Source organism: Manduca sexta, chromosome 7, assembly GCF_014839805.1.
Source record: "Manduca sexta isolate Smith_Timp_Sample1 chromosome 7, JHU_Msex_v1.0, whole genome shotgun sequence".
Taxonomy (NCBI): domain Eukaryota; kingdom Metazoa; phylum Arthropoda; class Insecta; order Lepidoptera; family Sphingidae; genus Manduca; species Manduca sexta.
Window position 1 is genome coordinate 2117414 of NC_051121.1, and position 26002 is coordinate 2143415.

General features: G+C 37.9%; 1 protein-coding gene across 1 annotated transcript; it reads left to right on the forward strand.

The window, feature by feature from the left end:
* Positions 1 to 158: 158 nt before the first annotated feature.
* LOC115455557 lies at positions 159 to 25541 on the forward strand. The gene is given in 19 exon segments (XM_037447696.1): positions 159 to 389; positions 469 to 674; positions 4705 to 4830; positions 4908 to 5084; positions 6130 to 6294; positions 6805 to 6933; positions 7861 to 8008; positions 8011 to 8721; positions 12897 to 13047; positions 13368 to 13667; positions 13721 to 13790; positions 13792 to 15346; positions 15612 to 15948; positions 16918 to 17144; positions 17254 to 17482; positions 23080 to 23128; positions 23306 to 23482; positions 23859 to 24033; positions 24460 to 25541. Coding segments are annotated over 18 exon segments (5244 nt in total). The 5' UTR covers positions 159 to 389; positions 469 to 521; the 3' UTR covers positions 24825 to 25541.
* The last annotated feature ends 461 nt before the right edge of the window (positions 25542 to 26002 follow it).

Below are 26002 nucleotides of genomic sequence, written 5' to 3' on the forward strand. Positions count from 1 at the left end.
TTACCAGCGGTGCCACGGTCGAATAATTGAAATAAATCAATAACTGTAAGACTTATAATCAATTATATTCAGCGTTCAGGAAATAAATATCAAAGAAATCTTAGAAAACAGACAACGGAAATTTCGATTTAGGATTTTTTTTGTAATTTTGGAATTACCTGGTAACACTGATCACGTCGTGCCTCCGCAGCCGCATTGTTCCGCCATTTTGTTTTCACTTCACCCAGCGCAGTTACGTCGAAAGGTTTTTACTCGTTGTTGCTGGGCGATTTCTTGAATCACTGATCATTGTAATATTTTAATTTTATCAGTAGACATGTGTAATTAGTCTCTACGTGCCGTGAATGCCGTTGTGCGTTTATCTAGGGTGTTGAGTTATCCGTGATAACGTAAGTTTCCTACGTGCTGTATTTGTAAATTTCTCGCCATGTTGAAATCCACGTAACCGAAGTTCATATTTCGTTGCAGTGATGTTTATTTGAAGACTGTGTTTGGCATGACATCGCGTGCGACCGTGCAAGATGTCGAAAGAAATCGCGGAGGAGTATGCGTCAAGCTTGGCGGACCTTACCGTCAACAGCAAGCCTTTGATAAATATGTTGACCATACTCGCGGAAGAGAACATCGACCACGCCGGGGTTATCGTTGAAACAGTGGAGAAGCATTTGGAGAAGGTGAATTTAAATATTTTAAAATTAAGCCCCTGAGGAGTCTGTGCAAAAAACCCACACCAATGCGGTCACTGGTGTGGGGAAAGTGAACGGAGATGACGCAGGCCGCGCTGCGTGGTGTTTACGAGTACTGTGACTAATGCGAGCTCATTTGTAACCAGTATGGTCGGAACAGGTACCTCCTATTGCACTCATGTTCTAGATTCAACGTTATCTCGTGATAATGTAAAGATAAGATTTTGTGAACTCGCCATTTACACAATATGTTGTAAAAGTAATTAAACAGTATCTCAATTTCATATTTTACTTTCAATTATTTTTCCTTGAAATATGAAACAAATTTACATTACAAAACCATACATCAGAAACTAAAACACATCTCTATATTAATGTTCAGAAGTTGACTTATACAATATAGTTAATTCTTGTTTTTTCACAAACCAAGGCAATGAATATAAAAGCAATTCAAGAAGTCCTATATAACAGTTAAAAAATCCAAAAGTAACAAAATTAAAATTATCATGATAAACAAAAACAGTACTTATCAGTTTTATCATTACTGGTTATAATTAATCATTTTTAGTTCATATACAAATTTAAACATTCCAATTAAAATATCCAAGTTTTAAATTCTATAATTGTATTTATTTATAGTGATTATTAACAATAAAACATTAATTCAATGTAAAGCCTGTTGTAGACTGGATTTAAGGAAATAACAATTCAATGTTATTTCTATGCTAAACTCACAAATATATAGGTCAATTCAATTCCTATACATTAATATTTCAATATGATAAATAATGGTTTTATTCACTACAAATTACATATGACCTTCACAGAAAAATATCTTGAAACACATTTTCATTACCCAACACAAAAATTACTAGAATTTTCGAAATTGTCATGACTAATATTGTTAAAAATTAACATGATTGCCTTTTTTGTCTAGCCATTATTATGCTTTTCAGTTGCCTAAAAATGTATATATGCATGAATATTAACTGAAAAGATTAAGCAATGAGATGTTAAGAAAAGTAAAAAATGGAGTTATCAGAACAGTTATGGAGAACCATGTTCTATTAATTTTGTATCCATGCTTATGTTTCACTAATAGGATTATAAAACATTACAACAAATTTAAAAAGTAGAAACTAAAGTTAAACCATTTTTATAATATGCAACATTACTACATATTGAGGAACATAGCATATAATTGTCATGTGGTAGAGAAACAGGAAATTCAAAATTGCACAGAGGAATATACAATTTATAAAATTACTAGAATTGTGACTTGGTGACATTGAATCTTGCATCATGTTTTTTTCACAATGAGTTAGATTAAAAATACATGCATATTTTTCAAATAGGTTTAATTCTTTGAATTTGGATGTGATTGAAGCAAAATTATGAGCTTTGTGTTCACTCAACTATAAATACAGACTTGTCTGTATTCAATATTAACCACAAAACCTATTTATTTTTACATATAGAGGCATTTCTAAGTCACTCATGTATGTTATTTATGTTTATAAATTTTAGTCACTTTACATATAACAATGGAAGGTATGTAGTTGCTATTTTGCAGGATGTTAATAGAATTTTTCACCAGTAGAACTATTTATTTTTATGTGTTGGAGTATCTAGGTATACCACAATACATTTTAACAAATAAAATGTTAATTTTCACTTCTTGCAATATGAATGTTTTATGACTATACTAAGTATTAATAGGGTAAAGTATTTAGATTGCTCCACTAGATGGCAGAGCTTTTGTCATGCACATTCCCTAAATAGGTCCTTACAATGTGGTTGTTCTAACAAAAAATCTAAAATTAATATTCCTCTTGGCCCAAATGACTACAATACAAACCGGATATGAATTAACCATTTCTAACCAACATACTATAAGGTTAAACATACATTTTGTCTGTCAGTTGGTGAGTATGTTTTGTCTCTTAACACCCAGATTAAGACATATATGTATTTGTAATTCTCATAATATTATGTTTGATAAAGTTAAAAGATCAAAGTTCCTACTTTAAATGACATTCAACACTGTTACTAAATAAAGTGCCTATGTATCAGTAAAATGATTCAAAGTGAATAATGTACTTCAACTTCTTGCAAAGTAATTACATGTGATACATGCATGCATACAAGGTCTGGGAACATAGTCACATCTGTCTTATGTGGGCATCTTTTTATCAAAAATAAATAAGAATTGGAAACAAATGCTAATTGTTTTTAAAATATAAAATTTGATTTGAATGTATATTCTGGATCTTAGCAATGAATTTGTTACAGTCATAATATATAATTTTATTATGCAAACACTAAACTCTTTCTAGTTTATACAAAATTAATAAGAAAATAATGTTATGCAATTTACATTTAGTACAATGTCAGTACATCAAGAAACCTGTTAAGTAAAATTATTTGGACTACTATAGTTATATGCAACAGAAAAATATAACAAACAATTGGCCAATGCCAAAATATAGTCATAGTTAATATAAATATGTGATTGTCATGTGAATAATAACACAAAACAATTTTTTTCGGTCAGAGGTCAATTATTTATTAGGTTTTCAACATATCTTCAGATATTATCCAGAAAGGTTAAAGACATTTATTATCATCAGTTTGTTTGTCTATAATAGGAAAATACTGTGCCTCAGTATGTACTTTACGATTATCTTATACTCATAAAGCGGGTTTTTTATCATTATAGCTTGATAGAGGCATAATAATACAATTAACAGTCACACACATGATACCGACACGATAAAATATAGCTAAATCTAATATTTGTTCTGATAAGTCTTGCATTGGGACAAGTCACGTGCTTAGAACGTGGCAAAAAGACGTTTGTTTGTTTCTGTGTCGTTTTATTGGGATTGTTTGAAACTAACACGTGGCTGACGTAAAGGTCTCGATCAATATTTAACATCAAACTAAACGATATCGACTCGAGAGTCGCGTTTTTTGGGACATTCGAAGGGGATTGAATACGTTCTTAATAAATATGTTCGACGGTATTTGAGGTACGTAACGTCTCTGATATATTCTTCTTGTTGACTACTGAAGATAATTGCGAAGTCATTAGCTGTAATTAGTGTAGTAATTAGCACAGATATAGTGCGATGCGTGTTATCGCTACAATATGTAAACACAAGGCAGAACAATAGCTGAGATCAGACGAGCGTCAGGCGTTATTAAATCAGTTAATGATTCATGCAAACGAAGTGCAGCACGCATTTATAACTGAAATCATATACTCGTTTGGCTCTAATCCATTAGATATTAAAGTGCCCCCTCCCCCCTTGAGAGGCGTGACAATATGTAAGGGGGAGGCGTTAATATAGATTTTGCGAATTAATTTCTATCTCGGGAATAGTACTTTTGTTTCTGTACTAATCTAAACTCACTTGTATAATATTTCTTAGCATAAACATTGAGCATCAGGCTTCTTCCTTGCAATGAAGAGAAGGGTTGAGTGGCAAAAAAAAAAACTTCCTGCTTTAATCTTTGGCCTGTGTACATAGTGTGTATTTAACGATAGAAAGGATTATTCTTAAAAACAATTGCCATCTTCCAGACAGATGTTTTGCACATGTAGTCAACAGTATTTAAAATTTTCTATAATGCAAACACAACACCAACACACAATACTATTAATTGCTTTGTATATCATTTAAAAGGTGAATTCACATGGATAAATACAATGTTTGTCTTAAATTAATAATAGGAGGTGCCTGTGTTAAAACTCGTTACAAGATTAGTACCTTCAATGGTATTCGAAATGATTATCATTTCAGTTGTGTAATGCAAGAAATTGTTCACAATAAAGCATTTTGAAACTGAGTTCTTATTTATTTTTCATGTTAAAAAAAATTAAATTTGTGGAAATAAAAATCTTGTGTTATTCTTACCCATCACCACGTGAGAGTCGTGACTGAGGCGGCTGGTCGGGGGCGCTTGCGCGAGGGCCGCGGGGCTCGCGATCAGAAATCATTTTTCCTCTATACAGGTGCACCCGGAGATCAAGCTGCCGGTACTGTATTTAGTTGACTCGATTATCAAGAATGTCGGAGGCGCTTACACACAGAAATTCTCACAGAGCATTGTCAACATGTTTACACGGACTTTCAAGCAGGTAATTATGTTTGTTTATTATTGGTTTTGTTATATGGTCTCTGTGGTCATGGCGGCTAAATGGTGTTATGTTCGCAGGTGGACGAGAAAATACGTTCTCAAATGTTCAAGCTGCGCGAGACGTGGCACGACGTGTTCCCGGCGACGAAGCTGTACCAGCTGGATGTGAAGGTGAATCTGATCGACCCAGCGTGGCCGATACAAGCGCAGCCGCACCAGTCAAACATCCATGTAAATCCAAATTTTCTGAAAAAGGTGTTTTTTTAGTTGATTATTGTTTTGATGTCGGTGTAGTTAAGCGTAGCTTCCCGTAGGCATGGGCGTACGTTGAACGAATATGGATAATTACAATCTTGTGTATCAAGGCAATATAATCACACTAATATTTTTCAATATTTAATGACGAATAATATGGCCAAATGATATGGTCTTTAATGAAATCAATTCAATATTTAACAATTTACGCTCATTTCACCATTCAACGAAAAAATTCGCGATCATTCATATTAGGTACTACCCACAATATATTACCTCTAATTTTCCGTAAGAGAAAATATAAAGTAAATTATGAAAAATAGTGACAAATAATTCAAAAGTGATTTTCATTATAAAAATAATAAAACCAATAGTAACTTATTAAATGGGAATTAAGTTCTTGAAGTAAAAGTATGCTATAAGTGCATTCCCTAATATAAAATATGAAATATCTATGTCATATTGCTTATTGTGCTGTTTGATAAAATGCTATAATTCATTCCCTTTAAAGCTTGTATGCTATTCGTTGGTTTGTCTGCATTTGAAAGCCAATTATGCGGAAGCAAATTTCACAATCATACCAGTCGTACTTGCCAGACGCTATTGGTTTGCTTGTTTTAATTTAGAAAGGTATGGGTATCGCTAACTACTCTAGCTTAAGCAAATAAGTTTAACAATACATCCTGAATATAAAATTCAGTTTAGTTTCAATAAAATAATCGTTACATGATAATATACTGTTGTAGCAAAAACATTCAAAAGTAAATTTTCTTAAGAGGATAATATACTTTTTTTTTTCAATTAACAACTGATATGAAAATGAGCTATAACATTTTTATACATCGTATAGTCGTAATAGTTGATCCTACTTTTTTGCAACACCCTGTATCAACTGTACTTAGTAAATAAATCCTATTCCCGATTATAACAAAAAATCCGTAATTCATATTATTATGGTTTTTGACCCAGGATAGAATATACAGATTAGTCTTAACTTCATAGCTACGCATCCAAATAGAATTATAACTCAATCGTTTCTCAACAGAACGTGCCCACGACGAGCACTGTGCCGCCAGTCATGTCTGAGGAGGAGCGTAGCATAATTGCCAAGAAAGAACAAGAGTTACTGATGTTACAGAAAAAGAAGATAGAAATGGAACTTGAGCAGACGCGGAAACAGCTCGAGTTGGCAGAGAAGAATGCTAAAAAGGTAAGCATTTCTTTCTAGTGTTGCGTCGGGTAGTTCCCATGTCTTGATCTCTGATACATGGTGTTTCAAAATATAGGTATCTGATTAAAATGCTCCAGAGGTGGCGGTAAGCGACTTAAAATTATTTATTTCATGAAATATTAATATTACATAATAATAATATTACAAATTTGCAAGCGCGTGTTGATTTGTACTTTTGCAATTGATTGATTATTTTGTATACTATAATCAGTAGACTCGAGAGAAAACTTGCGAGTAAATTATTTCATAGTTACTGTCTTCAATGTATGTATTTGTATTTCCTCTGTTACTCACCGCCGATTTTGATAAATCACCCTTATCGCAATTTTATATCCAGCGATAAAATTGATTCTGTTAAAAAAATTACATGCTTACAAATAAATTATTTTAATTTGTTTATTTTTGGGATCGGGTCGAAGATTAGGATTGGCACCTTTTAGCTGTGTCACCACACCTTTGGACTACAATTTTGTTTTTTTATGTGCACAGATAGGCACGTTGACGCCCACGCCTGGGCTAGTGCCGTCCCCCATGCCAGTGGCGATGGTGAATCCGGTGGTGGCGCCTGCGCATGTCCCGCAGGACCCCGTCGTACCCATCAAACAGAGGCTGGGCCCGGTGAGTACTCATTTTCTTAGATCACTTCCACACATTTTTATTTGTTTCAAAAAGTCGACAGAATTATGCCGGCCTGTTTGAAATTGGATGAACACAAGGATATCCCAGAATGGGATGATTTTACTTGCGCCACTATGGTGGGTTTTCGGGTTTGGGTGGTTTCCTGTTGCAGGTTTGTGTTAGGGTTTATTTTCCATAAACATCAAATTTGTCTCCTATTGTCCAAATGCATTTACGTCATTCGAAATTGTTTGTGTCTTTTCTAATTCAAGTAGTCTCACCAATTTTTTTGTTCTGTAACCTAATTAATTGTAAACAATTACTTTTATGATCTGACTTTGGCCAGTTTCGAATTATTATCAAATGAAAAATAAAAATGTGTTTGCACTATTTTTTTTGTCTTAGTGTTTGGCCAGGTTTGGCTAGTTATGCCCTGATGGCAATTTATTTATAATAATGGTTTTGGTTTCTGAACGAGCGCTGTTAGCGCTAGTGTTGTAATTTATTATAAAGGATTTAAGGGAATCGCTCGCGAATTTGAAAATAGATAATTGTACTGGCAATTGTAAAATTTTTAGCTGACGATACTAAAAATGGCAATCATATAATAATTCTACCAATGTTTTCTTAGCATTTTTATTTAGTGTATAAATAAAATAAATCGTAATGTAATAAAAATAACAATTAACTATCGCGTGGGATCAACGATATACGCATAACCGAAGCGGTATGATTTATTACGAAAAAGCATAAATAGAATTAATCTATTACGATTTTTTTGTGTTATCATGTCGGTAGTTATTAGCAATATAACCTTTTTATTTTCGTGAGTGGTTTCTTTACAAGCAGTATACTGAGTGCCGTTAAAATTTAAATATATTCTAAAATGCGTTGAGACCGGTGTACAGCAACATGTTTTGTCCGCAGCCGGTGAACAAGTCAGGCGCCCGCATCGCGCCCGTCAGCGCCGCGCTCGCCGCCGCGCGCCGCGACTCCGCGCCTCGCGCGCCAGCACGCGCCCCCGCGCCGCACGCCGCCCCGCCCGCGCCCCCGCCCCCGCGCCCGCACCGCCCGCCCCCGCGCCGCTCGTGCCCGTGCTGCCCATCGCGCCGCACGTGTTCGACATCAAGCCGCTCGAGCGCGTCACCAAGCGCAAGAACGTCATCACCATCGACGTGCGCCCCGACGCCGCCGACCGACGCCTCAACGCGCGGGACCCGCGCCGCCGCGACGACAAGCGCGACCAGCGACGCGACCGCCCGCGCGGCAAGTTCGCGCGGCGACGCGACGACCGCAAGCCCGACGCACCTGCGCCGCCCGCCGACCGCAACTCTGGTGTCGACGCGGACGCCGAGCGCAATTTTGATGCGCTCATTGATAAGATGCAAGTGCCCGATCCGAAAAAAATCAATAAACTACCGCCGATCCCCAAAATCCCTCGGGACGATCCCCTCAGAGACGCCGACTCGCCGACACCGAAACGACGGAAAGAGGGCGTGCGGGACAAAAAGAAACGCAGAGACGAAGCGGAGTGCAAAGACGCCACAATCAACAATCAATCGTCGCCCGAGAAAAAACTAAAGGGCAAGGATGGGCGCAAACGCAAAGAGGCGAGAGTCGACGAGGAGCCGGAGGAGACGTCGCAGGAGGAGGTGGTCGTGTTCAAGGAACTCAAAAACTACCACAAGGGGCGCTACATGCGCCGCAATAAGGAGAAGTCCGAGAGCCCCGAGACGGTGCCCGAGGCGGCGGACGCGGACAAACCGGCCGCAGAGAGCGAGCCCGCAAGTAAGATACCCCTCTATGTTGCGAGAATGAGAGGCTAAACTGCCACTCGATAGCACATAAGCTAGTCATCTACTGTGATACTAGATTTTAAGCGGGAGCGAAAAGTATGACACTTGTTGTGTGGAAATAAAATATTTTGCAACTGTTGGAGTATTCATATTGACGTGTTTTACGCTGGCTTTTGTACCCTTTATTTTTAAGGCACATCGGATGCTGATCATCCGTTTCGTATTATACTGTTTCAAAGACTCATCACCGATATGTCTAGCTAGTGGTGCACTCTCACTATTTTACCTATGTTATCAAATTATATTTGATCACAGTTATCTCTGCACAGTGTTATTCGGTAAATCAAAAATACTTTCTCATATTCTCACTAAAAATGTATGTACTATGAAGCAATGCAAGAACAGCACGACTCATTTACATTTACTTCGGTTGTAACATGCGTATTGTGACTTAATTGGAACTATCGCCATGGTTTCTCAATCATCGCTCATCACAAGTGATCTTCAATGTGACTTCCTTGGACAACTGAAGCCTGTGGCTTGAATATTGCTGAATCCTGATTTCTTCCTATAAAGGCTTCCTACAACTGATAAATGTACTACAATTGAACGCCATTCTTCAATATAAAGCGTCGCTCAGAGAGCGGATTCCGCTCGCTAAATTAATTGCGATTCGCGTACTGCAAGAAATTTCTCTTAACACTACTGAAATATCAGGGTGAAAATTTCGGGTGCATCCTATATATTTCATTTATAAAGTATAGTATATTTTTTATCTTCTCATTATTGATTTTATTAATATAAGGCAAAATGCGTTTTACGTAACTGCACGTCTAAATTAGCGTATTTGACACGCCTTTGAAATATTTATTTTGTATGACTTCATACATCTAATATTACCATTGATTAAAACAGTCACAGATAACAAGTAACTGACAAATAAAAAAAAGTGTTTTACATTCGTTATATACATTCAAACTTCCTAAATTTTATAATTTTAATTTACAAGTAAGGGTGTACAAGTGATTAGTTGCTATGTGTGGGGAATATGCCTAGTTAAAACAACTTTATGCTATCCACAGAAGGTTTACATTTCTCTATATACACAAATAGTGTATTTTTTGTCTTAGTTATTAAATACCATTTCGCCAACTTGCTATTAAATAGCGAACATAAGGAGATATACTATGCACCTATTAAATTAAAAAATATATAACAACGCTAAGTCAGTAAGCAGGATTTGAGGAATTAAAATAACAATCACGATTAAAACATACCATAGGTTTTGTATTTTTACGAATCAATATAATCATTATTTGCTAATATTTCATATTTTGTAAAAAGAAGTGGATGAAAATACTAAGTTTTTATAATAAATTTAAATTTCATGTAATAAGTTTCTTTACTAATAGTTACTATTAATATAACGCGTTGTGTGAATATTTCATTTATCAAACACATTACGTGTTGTTCATATACTAAACACTTATCGTAAGTATGATTTTTATACTATTGCTGTATTTATATTTTATGTGTTTTTAGCAAATATATTGATGTATTATTTTTTTCTGTATTCCAGCCACTTCGCACTGGGCATTTTTATGCGGGCGTTGGTCAACGCGTGAGCAGAAGAAACGTCGACAAAATCAGAATCCAAGCGTATTTTAATACGCATTTCATATTCGCGGTGTTTCGACGCGGCGCGTGCTTAAAGGCGTGATCAGAGAGATCATGGCTAGATGTGATATTCACGTCGCGTGTTCATCGCATGCACATGGAAACACGCTCAGATATAGATGTCGTTAATCAGCTAGACCTAATAGGGTGGGCCTGAGCGGAGTCTGTAAGGCGAAAGTTGCCTAATCTACCAACGTTTGGTCGATACTTCGGGCTCTACACGCTTCCCCGCGGACATCTACAAGCGAAGGATAACGTTGTTTGACAATAGCTATACGTGAAGCGGTTTCTGTGTGACGTCTCTCATACATTGTTATAGTATGCCATCGAGAATACATTGTCATGATTATAGGGTCAACACGCGATGTAAATATCACATCTAACCTTGTTCTTCTGGCGAGGCTTTAGTGGACTAAAAGCTTAGTCGAAGTTGGTCATAAAGTAGCGTTCGCGTGGTATCCGCTCTGCACATGCGTTGGTCAAACGCTCGCGCCGAGAGCCCAGTGCGAAAGCGGCCTTATTTTCATAGAAGGGACCTTTTATCACTATTAGTTCTTTAGATACCTATTATAAAAGAAAACCTAGTTATTCTTCCAGATCTCCATTTAACAGATTGTTATGAGGTTAGTCTAAGATTACCTGAAATAGGTACTGCATAAGATTAAAAGAATTTTTAAGCAGGTGAGTGCGGGTTATTGACACTGAAGCAGTAGTCTGATTGGCTAATTTAAACACGGAGTTATGGGCGTTAAAACAATCTGAATGGTCGATTCGAAATAAAACAAAGCAAATGTAACTAGATACTTACCATACTACGATGAGGGATAGCAAGAGACTGATTTCGTTAACGATTGAAACTCAACATTATGCTATTTCACATAAGTCTGTGAATTGTGTGTCAGCCGCTTCGTTATACCAAAATCGGTCGTATGGGAAAGGTAATAAAACTGAGTTTTAATTGTTATTAAAACAATATACTTCAATTTTATGTAGTATCTATTGATTGTAATCCGCGACTTAATCCGAGTAACTTATTTCGTCAAAATGTATACTATAAAGTTTTTACTACATTTTAAACGGTTACTTAAGTTTTGTAGTTTGTTAGTGTGCTATTAGCAACGGCAAACTATTATTTAATAGAGTATTGTTTTCTTTACGTAAGATTAATAGTAATAGTGACATTTTTAAATGAAACTTATTTTTCAGTTCTATCTGGGTTTGAGTACAAATATGCTATTAAAATTATCTTTTTCTACACCCTTATGTTTATATATATATTTTAAAATAATGGCAGTAAATTATTTATTCAGTATATAAGCGTCCTTGCACGTTAAATGATAAAACATAGTTGCTTATTTCATCTTTAAATCCAGTATTGTATGTAAGCGGCCAACATTTTTTTGGAGTAAAATAATACCTATGGGAGGGGGTGATGTTAAATTATAATTCTATAATCATACTGGGTGATTGTATAATTAAGAGGCACTACAATGTATTCAATAGCATAAATTTCTGACGTTAAAATTCAAATGACTTAATTTATGGTTTAGGTTCATAAATCATATTTTATTCACCATGATTACTATTCACAGCTTTTGTTGTCATCGGAAAGTTATAAGCCCTGAGTTGTACTAAAATTAGTCTTCAATTTTCTTTTTCTTTTTTTCCTACCTAGAACTCATCTTTTACCATCGTTTATTCTATTTTGTAATACAATTAGTATACTTATTAAAACAAATAATTGATTTCACTGTCCATAATTTTTTTTTTACCAAGATTTGACCATCTCATTTTCAAAGAAAATCAATAAATCATTAAAAATGTAGCTTAGTACTATTTCCATAATTTTCTACAGCTCGTTATATAAAAAAACAAGATCCTATTTATTGGCACATGATTATACTATAATAATGTTACACTGTAGGAAAAAATATCTTGCATATCTCTTTTATTCCTATCAAGGGCTTTATCGAATACATTATTAACAATCCTATTATTATCTATTCTAATTCGTACTGCTATTATACTAATGGATAAAGGGTTAATCAAGCAAGCACAATATAAGTAAAAATATATATACATCTGTAAATATTTCAACACAACACTTCATAAGTAGACATTAACACACACAATAAGGCATAAACAGTTGCAGTTTATTTTTATCTAACACGCTGGGAGATGAGATTTAACATTTGCGATTATACGCAAAATCAAAACAAGTCCAGTCTTACAAACTAAGTGAGGAAATCTGAGAGTTCATCATAGGAATATCGTAGGTATGTGGAGACTACTAACTCGCATTGAAATAGTGGACGGGAGACCTAACTCGGTACAGGAGGCCTGTGTTAAGTACAGTGTTTAATACAAGAAATAATAATTAAATGACACTCCGCGCAACAAATGTTTTAAAACGTAAGGGTAATGAGGTAAAAACGGACCCCAATCTATTCAGTAGACTTAGATTACATAAAAATGTAGTTATATTTTCAGGCGTTGCGGACGCTGTGGTGGAGAATAAGGATGTGGACCTCAGGGTTCTGCAGCAGGTGGTGGAGACGCCGGCAACCATCAGCCAGAAACGACCCTCTACTGAGGCCCTGGAGGGGAAAGCTAAGAAGAACAAGATAGACAAGTTTGATATGTAAGTAATATACATAGTATACTTTTAAAGATGTTGTCTAGTTCTGAGAAATAAATTAACAGCTTAAGGTTTTTGGACCAAAATGATACCTGGTGGGTTTTCCTTTAGGTAATATAAAGTAGAAGTAATTATTCTAATTGGATTTAATTAGTCCAGATACCTAAGTTGAAACGACGTCCTTGACCTTCTGTCTTCATTGCAACATTACTAACTTTAATTCAGAGATCAGCTATGCATCCACTTAATCTTGTTACGTCATATCTTTGAGATTTAAAAAAATGTCTATATCTTATCACCAGTCAAACGATTTTTCCTTACAGTTTATTTGGAAACGAGGACGTCGATCTTCGTCAACTGCCTCAAGTGGATGAAGTGGCCACCGCTCCACCACCTCCCTCCATGACCGACTCGCCTGAGAGGAAAGAAGATAAGGACGTTGACATGCACTCTCCTAGGAACTCGCCCAAGCAGAAAGACTGGAACGAAGTGAAGGAGAAAGACAAGTCAGACGCTAGGAAGTCCATGTCGAAGCTGGACTTGGTGCGGGCGAAGTTGGCTGAGGCGACGAAGGGCAAAGACAGACTCGGCAGGCCACTGCTGTTCAGTAAGTCACCAAGTAAGTACATGCTCATAATATTAAAAAAATATGTGATGTAACCAAATGCAATGGTAGATCTTTTTTAACATATGCACCTATTTTATTTACAGGTATTGAGAAAGAAAGACGCCGCACACTTAGCTCGGGAAGACACAGACCTCAGGAACGAAAACGGCGAGGAGTTCGACGCGGAAGACCACAAGAAGACAATATCCATTATCATGTCACAGGCCAAGGAGCAGTTCACTGACGGTCAACTCGACAAGAACCAGTACAATACTCTAATGTACCAAGTGTTGCAACTGAATGAGAAGCTCAAATTGAAGGAGGCCAAACAGAGGGAGTCCCTTGAACAGTCCAAGAGAAAACTCAAGGCACATATAGACGAAGAGAATCACAAGATCCCATCGCCCAGGTCCTCGCCGAACGAGAGGAATAACTTCGGCGATATTGACGAGAGAATCAATCCAGCTGTGTTTATGGACACACCACCAGACAGCCAAGGGTACCTCCAAGACTCCGACATGAGAATTAATTCTATGATTTCAATGGATGGTCCAGACGGGCATAAGTCGAAGGGTTTATTACCACTGCCCCCCATGATGCCCATGTTTGCCGGGTACCAACCTATGGTGCGAGTTAGAGGTCAGCCCAGGCCAAGAACGGAGGAATATGTACCAAGAAGGTTCCGGGGCCCCGCGCCACCGTTCTTCAGAGCGAAGTTTGACAAAAGAATGCCGCGGCCCGGGTTCGACCCGCGGTTGCCGCTTCCCTTGCCGACTCCTATAATGGGTATGTGCCAGAGTGAGTGTCCGCTGCAGCCGTACGTGAGGAACGAGTCGCCGCCACCACTCGGCGCACCTGGTTTTGTTATCCCGCCGACTGATTACAAAATCCTAGATTACATTCACCAAGACCCCGTTAAGACGATACAAATTGACAATGTGCCGCGTGAAATCAGGTTTTATGGCGACACCGCTATAATAATGATGGACTGGGACGACCCTAGAGAGATTAAATTTTTCCCCGGCTGCAGGCGGATCACGTTCGACAACAAGGACTCTGTAGTGCTGACGTTCAACGAGGATTACAAACAGATCGAGATCGATGATCAAGTGTTCGACATCAAGTTCGGTGCGCCGACGAGAGAGTTGTTCATCAACGGCAGATGGTTCGAGTGTTTCTTCGGCGGACAGCCGCTGGGCGTGCTGATCGACGGCAAGCCGCGGCTCGTGCACCTCGAGGGCCCCGTGCCGCAGGTCCACATCGGCAAGACCAAGCGCACCGACCTGGTCGCCGGCAAAATAAACCTCATCGTCAACGCCACGCAAATGTGCCCTGTATACTTAGATGCTAAAGTACAAAAGTTTACAATAAACGGACAGTTTTTTACAATTAGATTTGTTGATTCATTGAAAACAGTTTTAATAAATGAACAACCGTTCAAGGTTGAATTTGGTGACTTACCTAAACCTCTAACTATTGGAAACGAGAAGTATTTCATAAGGTTCTCGGCGCTGCCTAGGAACATAAAGCCTGGGTTGGTGCAGATAGCCAACATGGAGGGTGCATCGGTGCCTATCGCGAAGCCGATCAGCCAGCCGCCTCAGGAGGCAAAGGAACCGGAATCGACGAGTCCCGAGGAAGAAGAGGCGCGACCCGCCAAGACCCCCAGTCCCGATATCACTAATGAGAACCAAGGTTAGCTATATTAAAATTGAAACTTTTTGAATTTGAGCTTTCTTCGCAATATCGTTATGATATAAAATTTAGATGCACTATTATCTGCAATCTATGACTCATAGACCTGATAGGTATCATGACCTAAGAATCTTAAAATACATATCAAAATCTCCCTTAGTTTAAAAGCAACTAGTATAAGATGATGCCACACTTGTTTTTCATACCAATATTCAACCTCAATTTTACCTATAGCTCTATAATCATTTAAATTTTATTCTACTAGGTTTAGACATGTTAGCCAGCGTGATGCCATCTTCGATAGCGCCGGCGTCAGGCTCCGAGTACAGTCTGGCAGAACCACTGTTTGTCAAGACCGATAACATACCAGGCTTGGAGACGCCCGTCGACAAGAATCCGCCTAGTACAACCGTGCCGATACTTGGTAACATTAACGTGAATGATCTATTTGCCAAGTTGCTGGCGACTGGCATCGTGCAGATGCCAGCTGAGAAGGAGAAAGAGGAGAAGCCAGATCTCAAGGCAGAAGAGAAAGTAAAGCCGAAGGATGACAAGAGTGTTATACACAAGGTTGATATGTTGAAGCCTGAGACTTTGAGAGTGTAAGTATTTTTGTTTAATTCTCTTTTCATTATAATACAAGGCTAGTCCGTAACTCGATTTTAAAACAAGCAATACGTTGTTGAATTTCAGTTACAACGATGTATCTCTTGCTATGGGCATGTTCTGTCATATTTCGCTTGAAAGGACTTTGAGACGATATCTCATGTCTTAATATTGCTGTCTGGCTTTGTTTTTGGGTTTAATGTCGTTTACAATTACATAAATGATATGCTAATCTCGTGAATTATTTGTTAAAGATATTCAATAACCAATATGATCTGAAATAAAAAGAACAGTCAAAAATAATGCGATTTTTCAGCAAATTATGCAATTGGAAACGATTTTTTCTGAAATTTTGAATAAAACATTCGATGATTACGAATAATTACGATAATTGACAACATTATAAAATCTAAATGTACCTATAACAACGATACCGTTTCTTAATTTTTCTACTCTGAGTTCAATTATGATTTTTTTTCAACACTTAATTTCGAAGAAAACAATTAAAAACCGAAAAATGCTTGAAGTCATACATATGGTTGAATGAAATAGTTCTTTGGTCCACCTTGCTATTTATTTAAAAAAAAAACTAAAACACCGACATTTATCAATGACAAAGGTCAATATTATAAATAGGTACGTAAATACTGCCACTTTCCAAGAGAGAGAGAGAGAGAGAAAAAATATCTGACACGTCACTTCTTTTTTACTGCAAAGCAAAGGTCATTACGTCTTGAGCCGTATGTATGACGTCATTTGGAGCTTACGTCGTTTTAGAATAAAACAAAATTCAAAGTGAAAATCATGAATGAGAATATCTGAATTTTTAAGAAAGAAAAAATACGGGTCTCATAATTTTAGATTTAGTTTCATAAAATGTACATATTTGAGTATATTGGAAAATAGAAATGTCAATAAAATTTGAACGTCTATAGTTACCATTAGAATGTTGTTTATGGTTCCAGTAAGCAGCCGGGCATAGTGAGCAAGCTGTACGGCGGCATGCAGTGCTCGGGCTGCGGCACGCGCTTCCCGCCCGAGCACACCGTGCGCTACTCGCAGCACCTCGACTGGCACTTCCGCCAGAACCGCCGCGAGCGGGACTCCGCGCGCCGCGCCCACAGCCGCCACTGGCACTACGACCTCTCCGACTGGCTGCAGTACGAGGAGCTCGAGGAGCTGGACGAGAGAGGTAACTCACATCATCTTATTGTACTGACTGGCACTTCCTCCGAAACCGCCTGCACGTATCAGGCAAGACAACAGCTCCGGCTAACTGGGGTGTAATGATATTGTTACAGAAAAGAATTGGTTCGAGAGCGGCATGGCGGAGGGCGGCGCGGAGGAGAGCGCGGCGGGCGCGGGCGGCGCGGGCGCGGCGGCGCTGGCGGGCGCGGCGGCCGGCGCGTGCGCGGACGCACCCAGCGTGGCGGCCGGCGCGCCCGCGCCGCACCACTGCGCGCTCTGCGGCGACGCCTTCCACCAGTTCTACAACGAGGACAAGGAGGAGTGGCATCTGCGCAACTCCGTCCGCCTGTTTGGGGGTGCTCTGGTGTAGTGTGTGTGCTAAGAGTCCGGGTTCACACAATAAAGACACTCCTTCACATAAAACTAATATTTATTATTAGCACTAGTAACACTACAGTCTACAGTTTATAATTACTAAGAAGTTGCACTTGTTTACCTCTATACCTTACTCGCTCTGATGCACTTATACGCACTGTTCTTCCTTCACTACTCGCTCTGATTTACATGGTTGCTTTGGATTCCCGAACTGACGAGGCATGATTCCCCAACCCTTATACATATGGGTCGGAGAATCTTGACATCGCGATGTACAAAATTAAAGAAATTGTACAGCGCCATCTATTGCCCTAATTTATAACTACCGTACGTCATTACTTATTACAACGCCATCTTTTAGTTTTCGATGGATTAAATTGTCTATTTTATTAATTGATCTTTGAACATGCCGCCCACCAAGACCATTTAGTGACGAAATGGTCTTCACAATTCAAATGTTGGACTCCGCCCACCATGGCAATATAAATGTACTACATTACATTTGTACTTATCAATGAGCGAATGACAATATCCTAAATAAACTTAACTTAATGACAACTAAATTAGCATTGATTTGGTTACAAATACAGAAAACCTTAACTAATACTTATTATCTAATTACAAATAATTCTAACTTAGTAATAACAGTCACTCATTAGCAGGTAAAATACATAGTTTGGACGTAGGTCGTTTGATGATTGACGACTTGGTGCGTAATGTAACCACACGAGTAATTTGATCTTGCCCTGGGTGTTTTTCTAGTATTCGACCTAACAACCATCGACTAGGTGGTAAGTCGTCTTCCTTAATTAGTACTATATCTCCTATGTTTGGTTCTGGGACTTTGTTAGTCCATTTATATCTGTGTAAGAGATTTGTTAAATATTCATTACTCCAACGTCGCCAAAAGCTTTGATACATTTTTGAAGTAACTGCCATCTACTAAGTGAATTGATCTTCGAACTTTCATAATTAGGATCAGGCACTGCAACTAATGGTTCGCCTATTAGAAAATGTCCTGGTGTTAATGGAAGAGGTTCAATCACGTCGGTGTTGTCCATGACCGTTATTGGTCTAGAGTTTAAACAAGCTTGTATTTGGTTAAGCAGTGTGGTCATTTCTTCAAACGTGAGCATTGAATCACCAATAACTCGCTTGAGGTGAAATTTTGTCGATTTTATGCCCGCTTCCCAAAGACCTCCAAAGTTGGGCGCGTGAGGCGGGATAAAGTGCCATTCTGTGCCATGGGTTGCTAATTCCGCAGCAGCCGACTTGTGAGCTGCCTTAACTAATTGTTTAAGTTCCTTGGAGGCACCTACGAACGTTGTGCCATTATCACTCCATAAATGGGAACAATGACCGCGCCTGGACACGAACCTTCTGAAGGCTGCTAAAAATGCTTGAGTACTCATGTCGCTAACTAATTCTAAGTGTATAGCACGTGTGGACATACATACAAATAGACAAATATAACCTTTGTAGGAATGATTTCCTCTTCCTTTACTTGTTCTTATATTGATGGGTCCCGCGTAGTCTACTCCGCTGTTACTAAATGCTCTAGCTGGAGTACAACGAACTGATGGTAAAGATCCCATAAACTGCGTTCGAATTTTTGCATTTTGTCGGACACACTTTACACACTTATTTATGTGTTGCTTGACAATACCTTTTGCTTTTATAATCCAATAAGCTGTCCTTAAATAATTTATTGTTAGTTGAATACCTCCATGTAACGTAGCCTTATGCGCATCTGCCACTATCAAATTTGTCAAATGTGAGGTTGTGAGGTAAAATTATAGGGTGTTTCGTTTGTTCATCTAATTGTGACTTTTCTATATTGTCTTTCTGCCCATATAACTCTTGTTTATTACTTTGTGTTAGGAAGTATGACAATAATTCTTCATTGTTACTGTTCCATTTTTGTAGCTGAAATCCACCTCTTAAAAGTAAATCGTTCATCTCTTTATAAAGTGAGGCTCCTTCCTTAGTGTCAAAACATCCAGTCATTAAGTCATCCATGTAGAATGATTCTTTTACTTGTGGCGCGGCTATTGGGTAATCCTTTGCTTCATCATCACTTAATTGTTTTAATGCCCTAACCGCTAAGTAAGGTGCTGAAGCGGTACCAAATGTGACTGTCATTAATTCAAATTCCTTAATTTTATCTTCAGGATTATCGCGCCACACAATGCGTTGAAATTTAGCATCTTGTTCTGCTATCCGAACTTGACGATACATTTTGACAATGTCCGCCACCATAACAATTGGATAGATTCTCCATCGAAAAACTAAATGTCTTAAATCTGGCTGCAATTTAGGACCTACCATTAAACAATCGTTTAATGAAACCCCTCGCTTATTCTTGCTGGAAGCATTAAATACTACTCGAACCTTTGAGGTTGATTTATCCATTCGTACAACAGCATGATGGGGTAAATATACTGCTTCGTGTGCCTTTTCGTCCTTTTCTTCAACTGTTCGCATGTGCCCTAGTTGTAAATATTCGTTAATCATTTCCTTATAACTGGCCTTGAGTTCCAAGTCTTTCGAGAGTCTTTTTTCCAATGATTTGAACTTAGCTATTGCTATCTCCAATGATCCATTGTTTTGACATTGGGCAAAATCTTCTCGGAAGGGTAAATTTACAATATATCGCCCTTCCGGTGTTCTATTTGTTGTCCTTTTGAAAATCTCTTCACAGGCTTGTTCTTCTTCTGACCATGTTGATCTTGGTAATTGTTCCTCTAATTCCCAAAATTTCTTTAAAATGTCTTCTTCTGCTCTAGTATGCAATACTGAAATAACGTTCGAATTTTCTTTATCTTCGCTTGACCTCTCATTGACAGTGCCTGATATTATCCATCCGAGCTTCGTACTTTGAGCAATAAAGTTTCCGTTTGGACTCCTCTTCATGCCTTCTTTTAGTATGTGGCTGTACACATTGGCTCCAAACAACATATCAATTTTGTTCGGAATGTTGAACTCCGGATCTGCCAAATATAAACCATTTATTTCTATCCAATCAAATGGCTCTAATTTCCTTTCAGGCAGACATGACGTAATATTTTTCAACACGTAGGCTTCAATTTGCAGTTCAAAGTTTGTGTCGACTCTTGATCTTATTGTGATTGTAACCATGTATCTCGATTTCATACAGTGTTCTCCTCCCAAACCCGTAATAATACCATTTGCAGTTTTTTCTTTAGACGTAATAATTGAACTGCTGCTTCCGTTATAAAACAAGCTTGTGACCCTTGATCAACCAAAGCTCTTAGTGTTGAATGATTTCCTAATCCTGACTCGGCATGCACTAACGCTGTGGCTAATAAAACTTGTCTGGGCCTGAAGGTCTTGCGAGTCGCATAGCACGAAACTATTGGAGACTTTACTGTATCAGATTCATTTGTCTTGGCTCTGATGTATCAGTTGGTGAATGCAGTAGAGAATGGTGCCTTTTGTTACATATTTTACAACGAGCTGGGTTTCTACAGGTGTATGCACTGTGATTACTGCCCAAACAATTAAAACATATAGATTTTTTACTGACGAAATCGCGTCGTACTGCATAATCCTCGTTTGCAAACTTTTTACAAAAGCAAAGTTTGTGCTTGTCATTGCAGAATTCGCATAACCTATTTGTGGCTATTAATACTTTCGTATGTGGACGGTTGTAGTCAGCAGTTGCATGTTGCGTTTGTACTTTCTTAAATTCTATATTTTCGAATGCACGAAAACGACTTTCCATAAATTCTTTTAACTGATCTAATGTAGGTAAATCGTTCGATTGATCATCAGCGGTTTTCAGTTCCCATTGCTTACGCGTTTCAGTATCTAACTTAAACGATATTAGGTGAATGATCATGATATCCCATGTGGTTACATCAACACCAATATTTTTTAATGCGTCCAAACAGTCATTGGTGGTGTCTAATAAATCTTTTATAGCAGACGCCGATTCAGCATTCATTCGCTTTTGGCTGAATAACCGTTTGAGAATGCAATTGGCTAAATATTTTTTGTTGTTATAACGCTTTTCTAATAACGACCAACAACGACTGTAATTGGCGCTCGTAACAGGAGTGTTTCTTAAAAGCTTTTCTGCTTCGCCTACTAAATGCGTTTTTAAATAGTGTAACTTTTGTACATCATCTAAACTATTATCATTGTGTACTAATGAAGTAAATAAATCACGAAATGTTGTCCATTCAGAATAATTACCAGAAAAGGTTGGAATCTTAATTTTCGATAACTTTGCTGCTGAATTTGTGTTCGACTGATTGCCTTTATTATTGTTACTGGTTGGTTGTTCCACCTTTTCTGATAAATTGGATGCTAACAAAGACTTATAAATAAAGTAATTTTCCTCACAATTTTCATAAATGTTTTGCGTAACATAAATTGACTTTTCTATTTCTTCTAATTTCGAGTTTTCATACAATTTGAGGTTATTTGCTTTAAAAGTTTGCCAGTCTATTTCTAAATTGTTAATTCTTGTTTCTACGTATTCTTTTGTGATACGATCTTTAGGACTCTTTTGAAATTAATTAAACCTCTATTAATAGAATTATGTATGTTAACTTGTGCATTGACGAGCCCTTGCATTGTTACAACTATTAAATTAACTACTTAATTAACAAATAAATAAAATAATAAATATTAATAAATACTGCTCTGCTCTGCTCGGTTGCTTGTACTTGATGGCTCCAATGAAGTTGCTGGACCCGCTGCTGCACGTAGCGCTGCGACCCGCAACGTATGGTGACTGGTGAACTGACAGTAGAGGACACTGAACTTTGCTTTGTAGAAGTCACTGAACTTTGCTTGGTAAACTAAACTTTGCTTGGTAGAGGTCACTGCACTTTGCTTGGTAGACGTCACTGAACTTTTGCTTGGTAGACGTCACTGAACTTTTGCTTGGTAGACGTCACTGAACTTTTGCTTGGTAGAGGTCACTGAACTTTTGCTTGGTAGAGGTCACTGAACTTTTGCTTGGTAGAGGTCACTGAACTTTTGCTTGGTAGAGGTCACTGAACTTTTGCTTGGTAGAGGTCACTAAACTTTGTATCGTAGAAGTCCCTGACCTTTTACTTGATAGAGGTCACTGAACTCTATCCGGCTCGAAGGACCAATGTTTGGGGGTGCTCTGGTGTAGTGTGTGTGCTAAGAGTCCGGGTTCACACAATAAAGACACTCCTTCACATAAAACTAATATTTATTATTAGCACTAGTAACACTACAGTCTACAGTTTATAATTACTAAGAAGTTGCACTTGTTTACCTCTATACCTTACTCGCTCTGATGCACTTATACGCACTGTTCTTCCTTCACTACTCGCTCTGATTTACATGGTTGCTTTGGATTCCCGAACTGACGAGGCATGATTCCCCAACCCTTATACATATGGGTCGGAGAATCTTGACATCGCGATGTACAAAATTAAAGAAATTGTACAGCGCCATCTATTGCCCTAATTTATAACTACCGTACGTCATTACTTATTACAACGCCATCTTTTAGTTTTCGATGGATTAAATTGTCTATTTTATTAATTGATCTTTGAACACCGCCACAACGGCGACAACTACCATCCGCTCTGTCTCGACGACTACAAGGTACGCACACATATACACGATAATACTAAAAAATATTATATTCATTCATTTCTCAATATTAATAAAAAAAGTTTTACATTTTTTCCTATTAACGCAGACTACTAATATATTCCTTTTTAAAAACTCAAATCAACTAATCAACCGTGACGAGCATTTCTCATTTACATTTTTTTTCAGGCTTCACTAACAAAAGAAGAGCCGAAACAAGAGGATGAAATGGCAGTAGTTGATAAAATAGAGGAGGAGGAAGCGATCGAGATCAAGGATGTGGACGAGACGCTCGACCAGTCTGACAACGAGTCCGTTGTGGAAGTAATTGAGCAGATGGAACCGGAAGTGTCGGAGCCGGTGGAGGTGAGTTATGTTCACGCTATGCTCTGTCTTTTTGACAAATTCAAATTTGTTAATTGAAGAATATTATTGTGGTTATAAGATTTTTCAGGGTTTTAGGTTGATGTTTACCCATGGGTTATTTGATACGAATTGGGGGATTTACAAAGAGGATTGCTTGTCGGAAAGGGGAGTTTTTGTGGACTTAATACTGTGGCCGATGACAAAATAACCTTTAAATAATTATGACCGATTTCGAATATAATTAATCCCAATGGTATGGAAAATGATCTACAGGTCGATATTGAAAGTGAACCAATCAGTGTAAAGTTTGACATTCTTATTGATGATTCGGGTTCTATGAATGGAGTCAAAGTAATTCAATGCTTTAATGTATTAGATTGACGAGGGCGATGAAGACGACGTGGTGCTGAAGGCGGAGCCGATAGAACAAGTGGTGGTGGAAGACGACGCCGACACCGACGACGAGACCGCCGCCTCCCGCGCCGAGCGCGACCGGCGCGCAGAGATAGACTTTTCCAAAGTCAGGATCAAGCAGGAACCCATCGATCCCGGTAACTATTATTTAATTCTGCTACGTTGTCTTACTAGGTGATGACGATATAGTTATTGTGGGTCAGATTTAAAATTACTCTTTTTTTACTTAACAGTATTCTGGGGTAGGTGAAGGGCCCTGTTCAATAAGGTTCCCTTGTTTACTATGCGGTATGCCTACTTTGTTGGACAAATGTGTAGGTACTAGGGAGGTTTGGAGTATGATGTTAGTCCAGTGGGGTTGCCAAGTCTCGTCTGTAGGTTACTTGGAACATTTCTCACCTCAAAAAACCCTGCTGTCTATATAAAAGCTCATTATTAAATGCTGCATATTATTCCTCGAAATTGGTGTACTCTATTTGAGTCAAATTATGGTTTACAAAAATCTCAATGTCTTTTTTCATCTTCTACAAAACATATTTTCTCAATTGTAATTTTTCTCACAGATGACGAGCCAATAATAACAACAACATCACAGGAAAATATAATTCAGCCGAGCGTTGACGTGCCACATACCACGGTTCTCTCGTCCATCGACGGTAACGTTCAATTCGACTCTGCGCCCGCGCCGGCCACCACTCTCCCCCTCGGCGGGATACGGATAAACATCTCCAAATCCATCCCGTCCTTCATTGCCAATAATGATGACAAAAGCCTCGAAGATATTAGCGCGGATGACGAACCGCTCCCACCAGGAGAAGAACCCGAGTTGGAATATAAACTAAAACCTGCGTTAGAAGGAATACATTTCAGCAAGCAGCCGCCGGTGCAACGAGGCAATGAGTTATCAGGGTTGTGTTCTATTATGTAGAGTTCCGATTTAAGTGGATTGGTATCAATTTCAATAAGTATTCTAGAAAATTCTTGTGTGGTTTGTTGTACCTGCAAATGTGCTCATGCTTGATGGAAGTTTCCAATCTAAACAGTGGTGGAAGTGTATTTTTTTTTCAAATTCAGGGTTGTTGCTTTTTTTAGTCTCACTGAATTTAATTATTTATTTTTGTATAAATTAATTTATCAGAATTATCACCAGCTCTTCAATTTTGATGATTTATTGATTATAATTATTCATTTTCTATTTAAATGTTCTATTACTAGACCAATCACAACAGCTCATAGTTCCCGGGATTGGTTTGCAAACCTCGAGCTGAAGCGGGTTGATAAGTCGCGAAAGCCTTGTGTTAACATGAAACCGATGCGTGAGCTCCGAAGATGGTGTAATTATTATACCTCCCATAGAAAATTTTATGTTGATTCACATTTATGGCTAAAACAAAAGCGTAATTCTAAGTAATGATTTTGTTAACTATCACACCTATTATTTGCAATTAATTAAGTTACTTTTAATAGCTTCCAATTACTATGAGACTCAATGTGTATGTTTGGGTGACGAGAAAAGTGTAGTGCCATCCATGCCTTGTATTTTAGATGCCAGAGTTGGCATTTCAACTGTGTACAATGAGCGCCATACTCATCTCATCATTCAAGTGAATAAAGCAATATGGAAAGTAGCACATGAGGTTGAAAATTAAATAAAAAAATACTACTTAAAAAATATAAATATTTGTAAGTGTCTTGCATATGAAATTGTTAGTGATTATAAAATTATGTAGAACATAGTGCTAAACGAAACTAAAAAGTTACTATGTATCGCTCTCCACCACAATATATTTAACAAAATGTGATATTAAAGTTAAGTTTAATTAACAGCGAATTTGCGTTTTGTTTATTTTGTGCGTATTTTTTGTATATTAGCGTTGTAAATTAATTGTATATAATGTATAATAGTATGAGACATCGAGTGCTGTCACATCACTGATTAGTGTAGAATCTCTAAGGACTTCGGTTTAGTGATTTATTAAGGCATTATGTGTAAAAATGTCTATGGACCTCACTGGAATGCGTACATTGTCTATTAAAATCGAATAGTATGATTATTATCGTGCTATTTTCAGATTTGGCGTCGTAACGGTCCTCAGGTATTAGGCA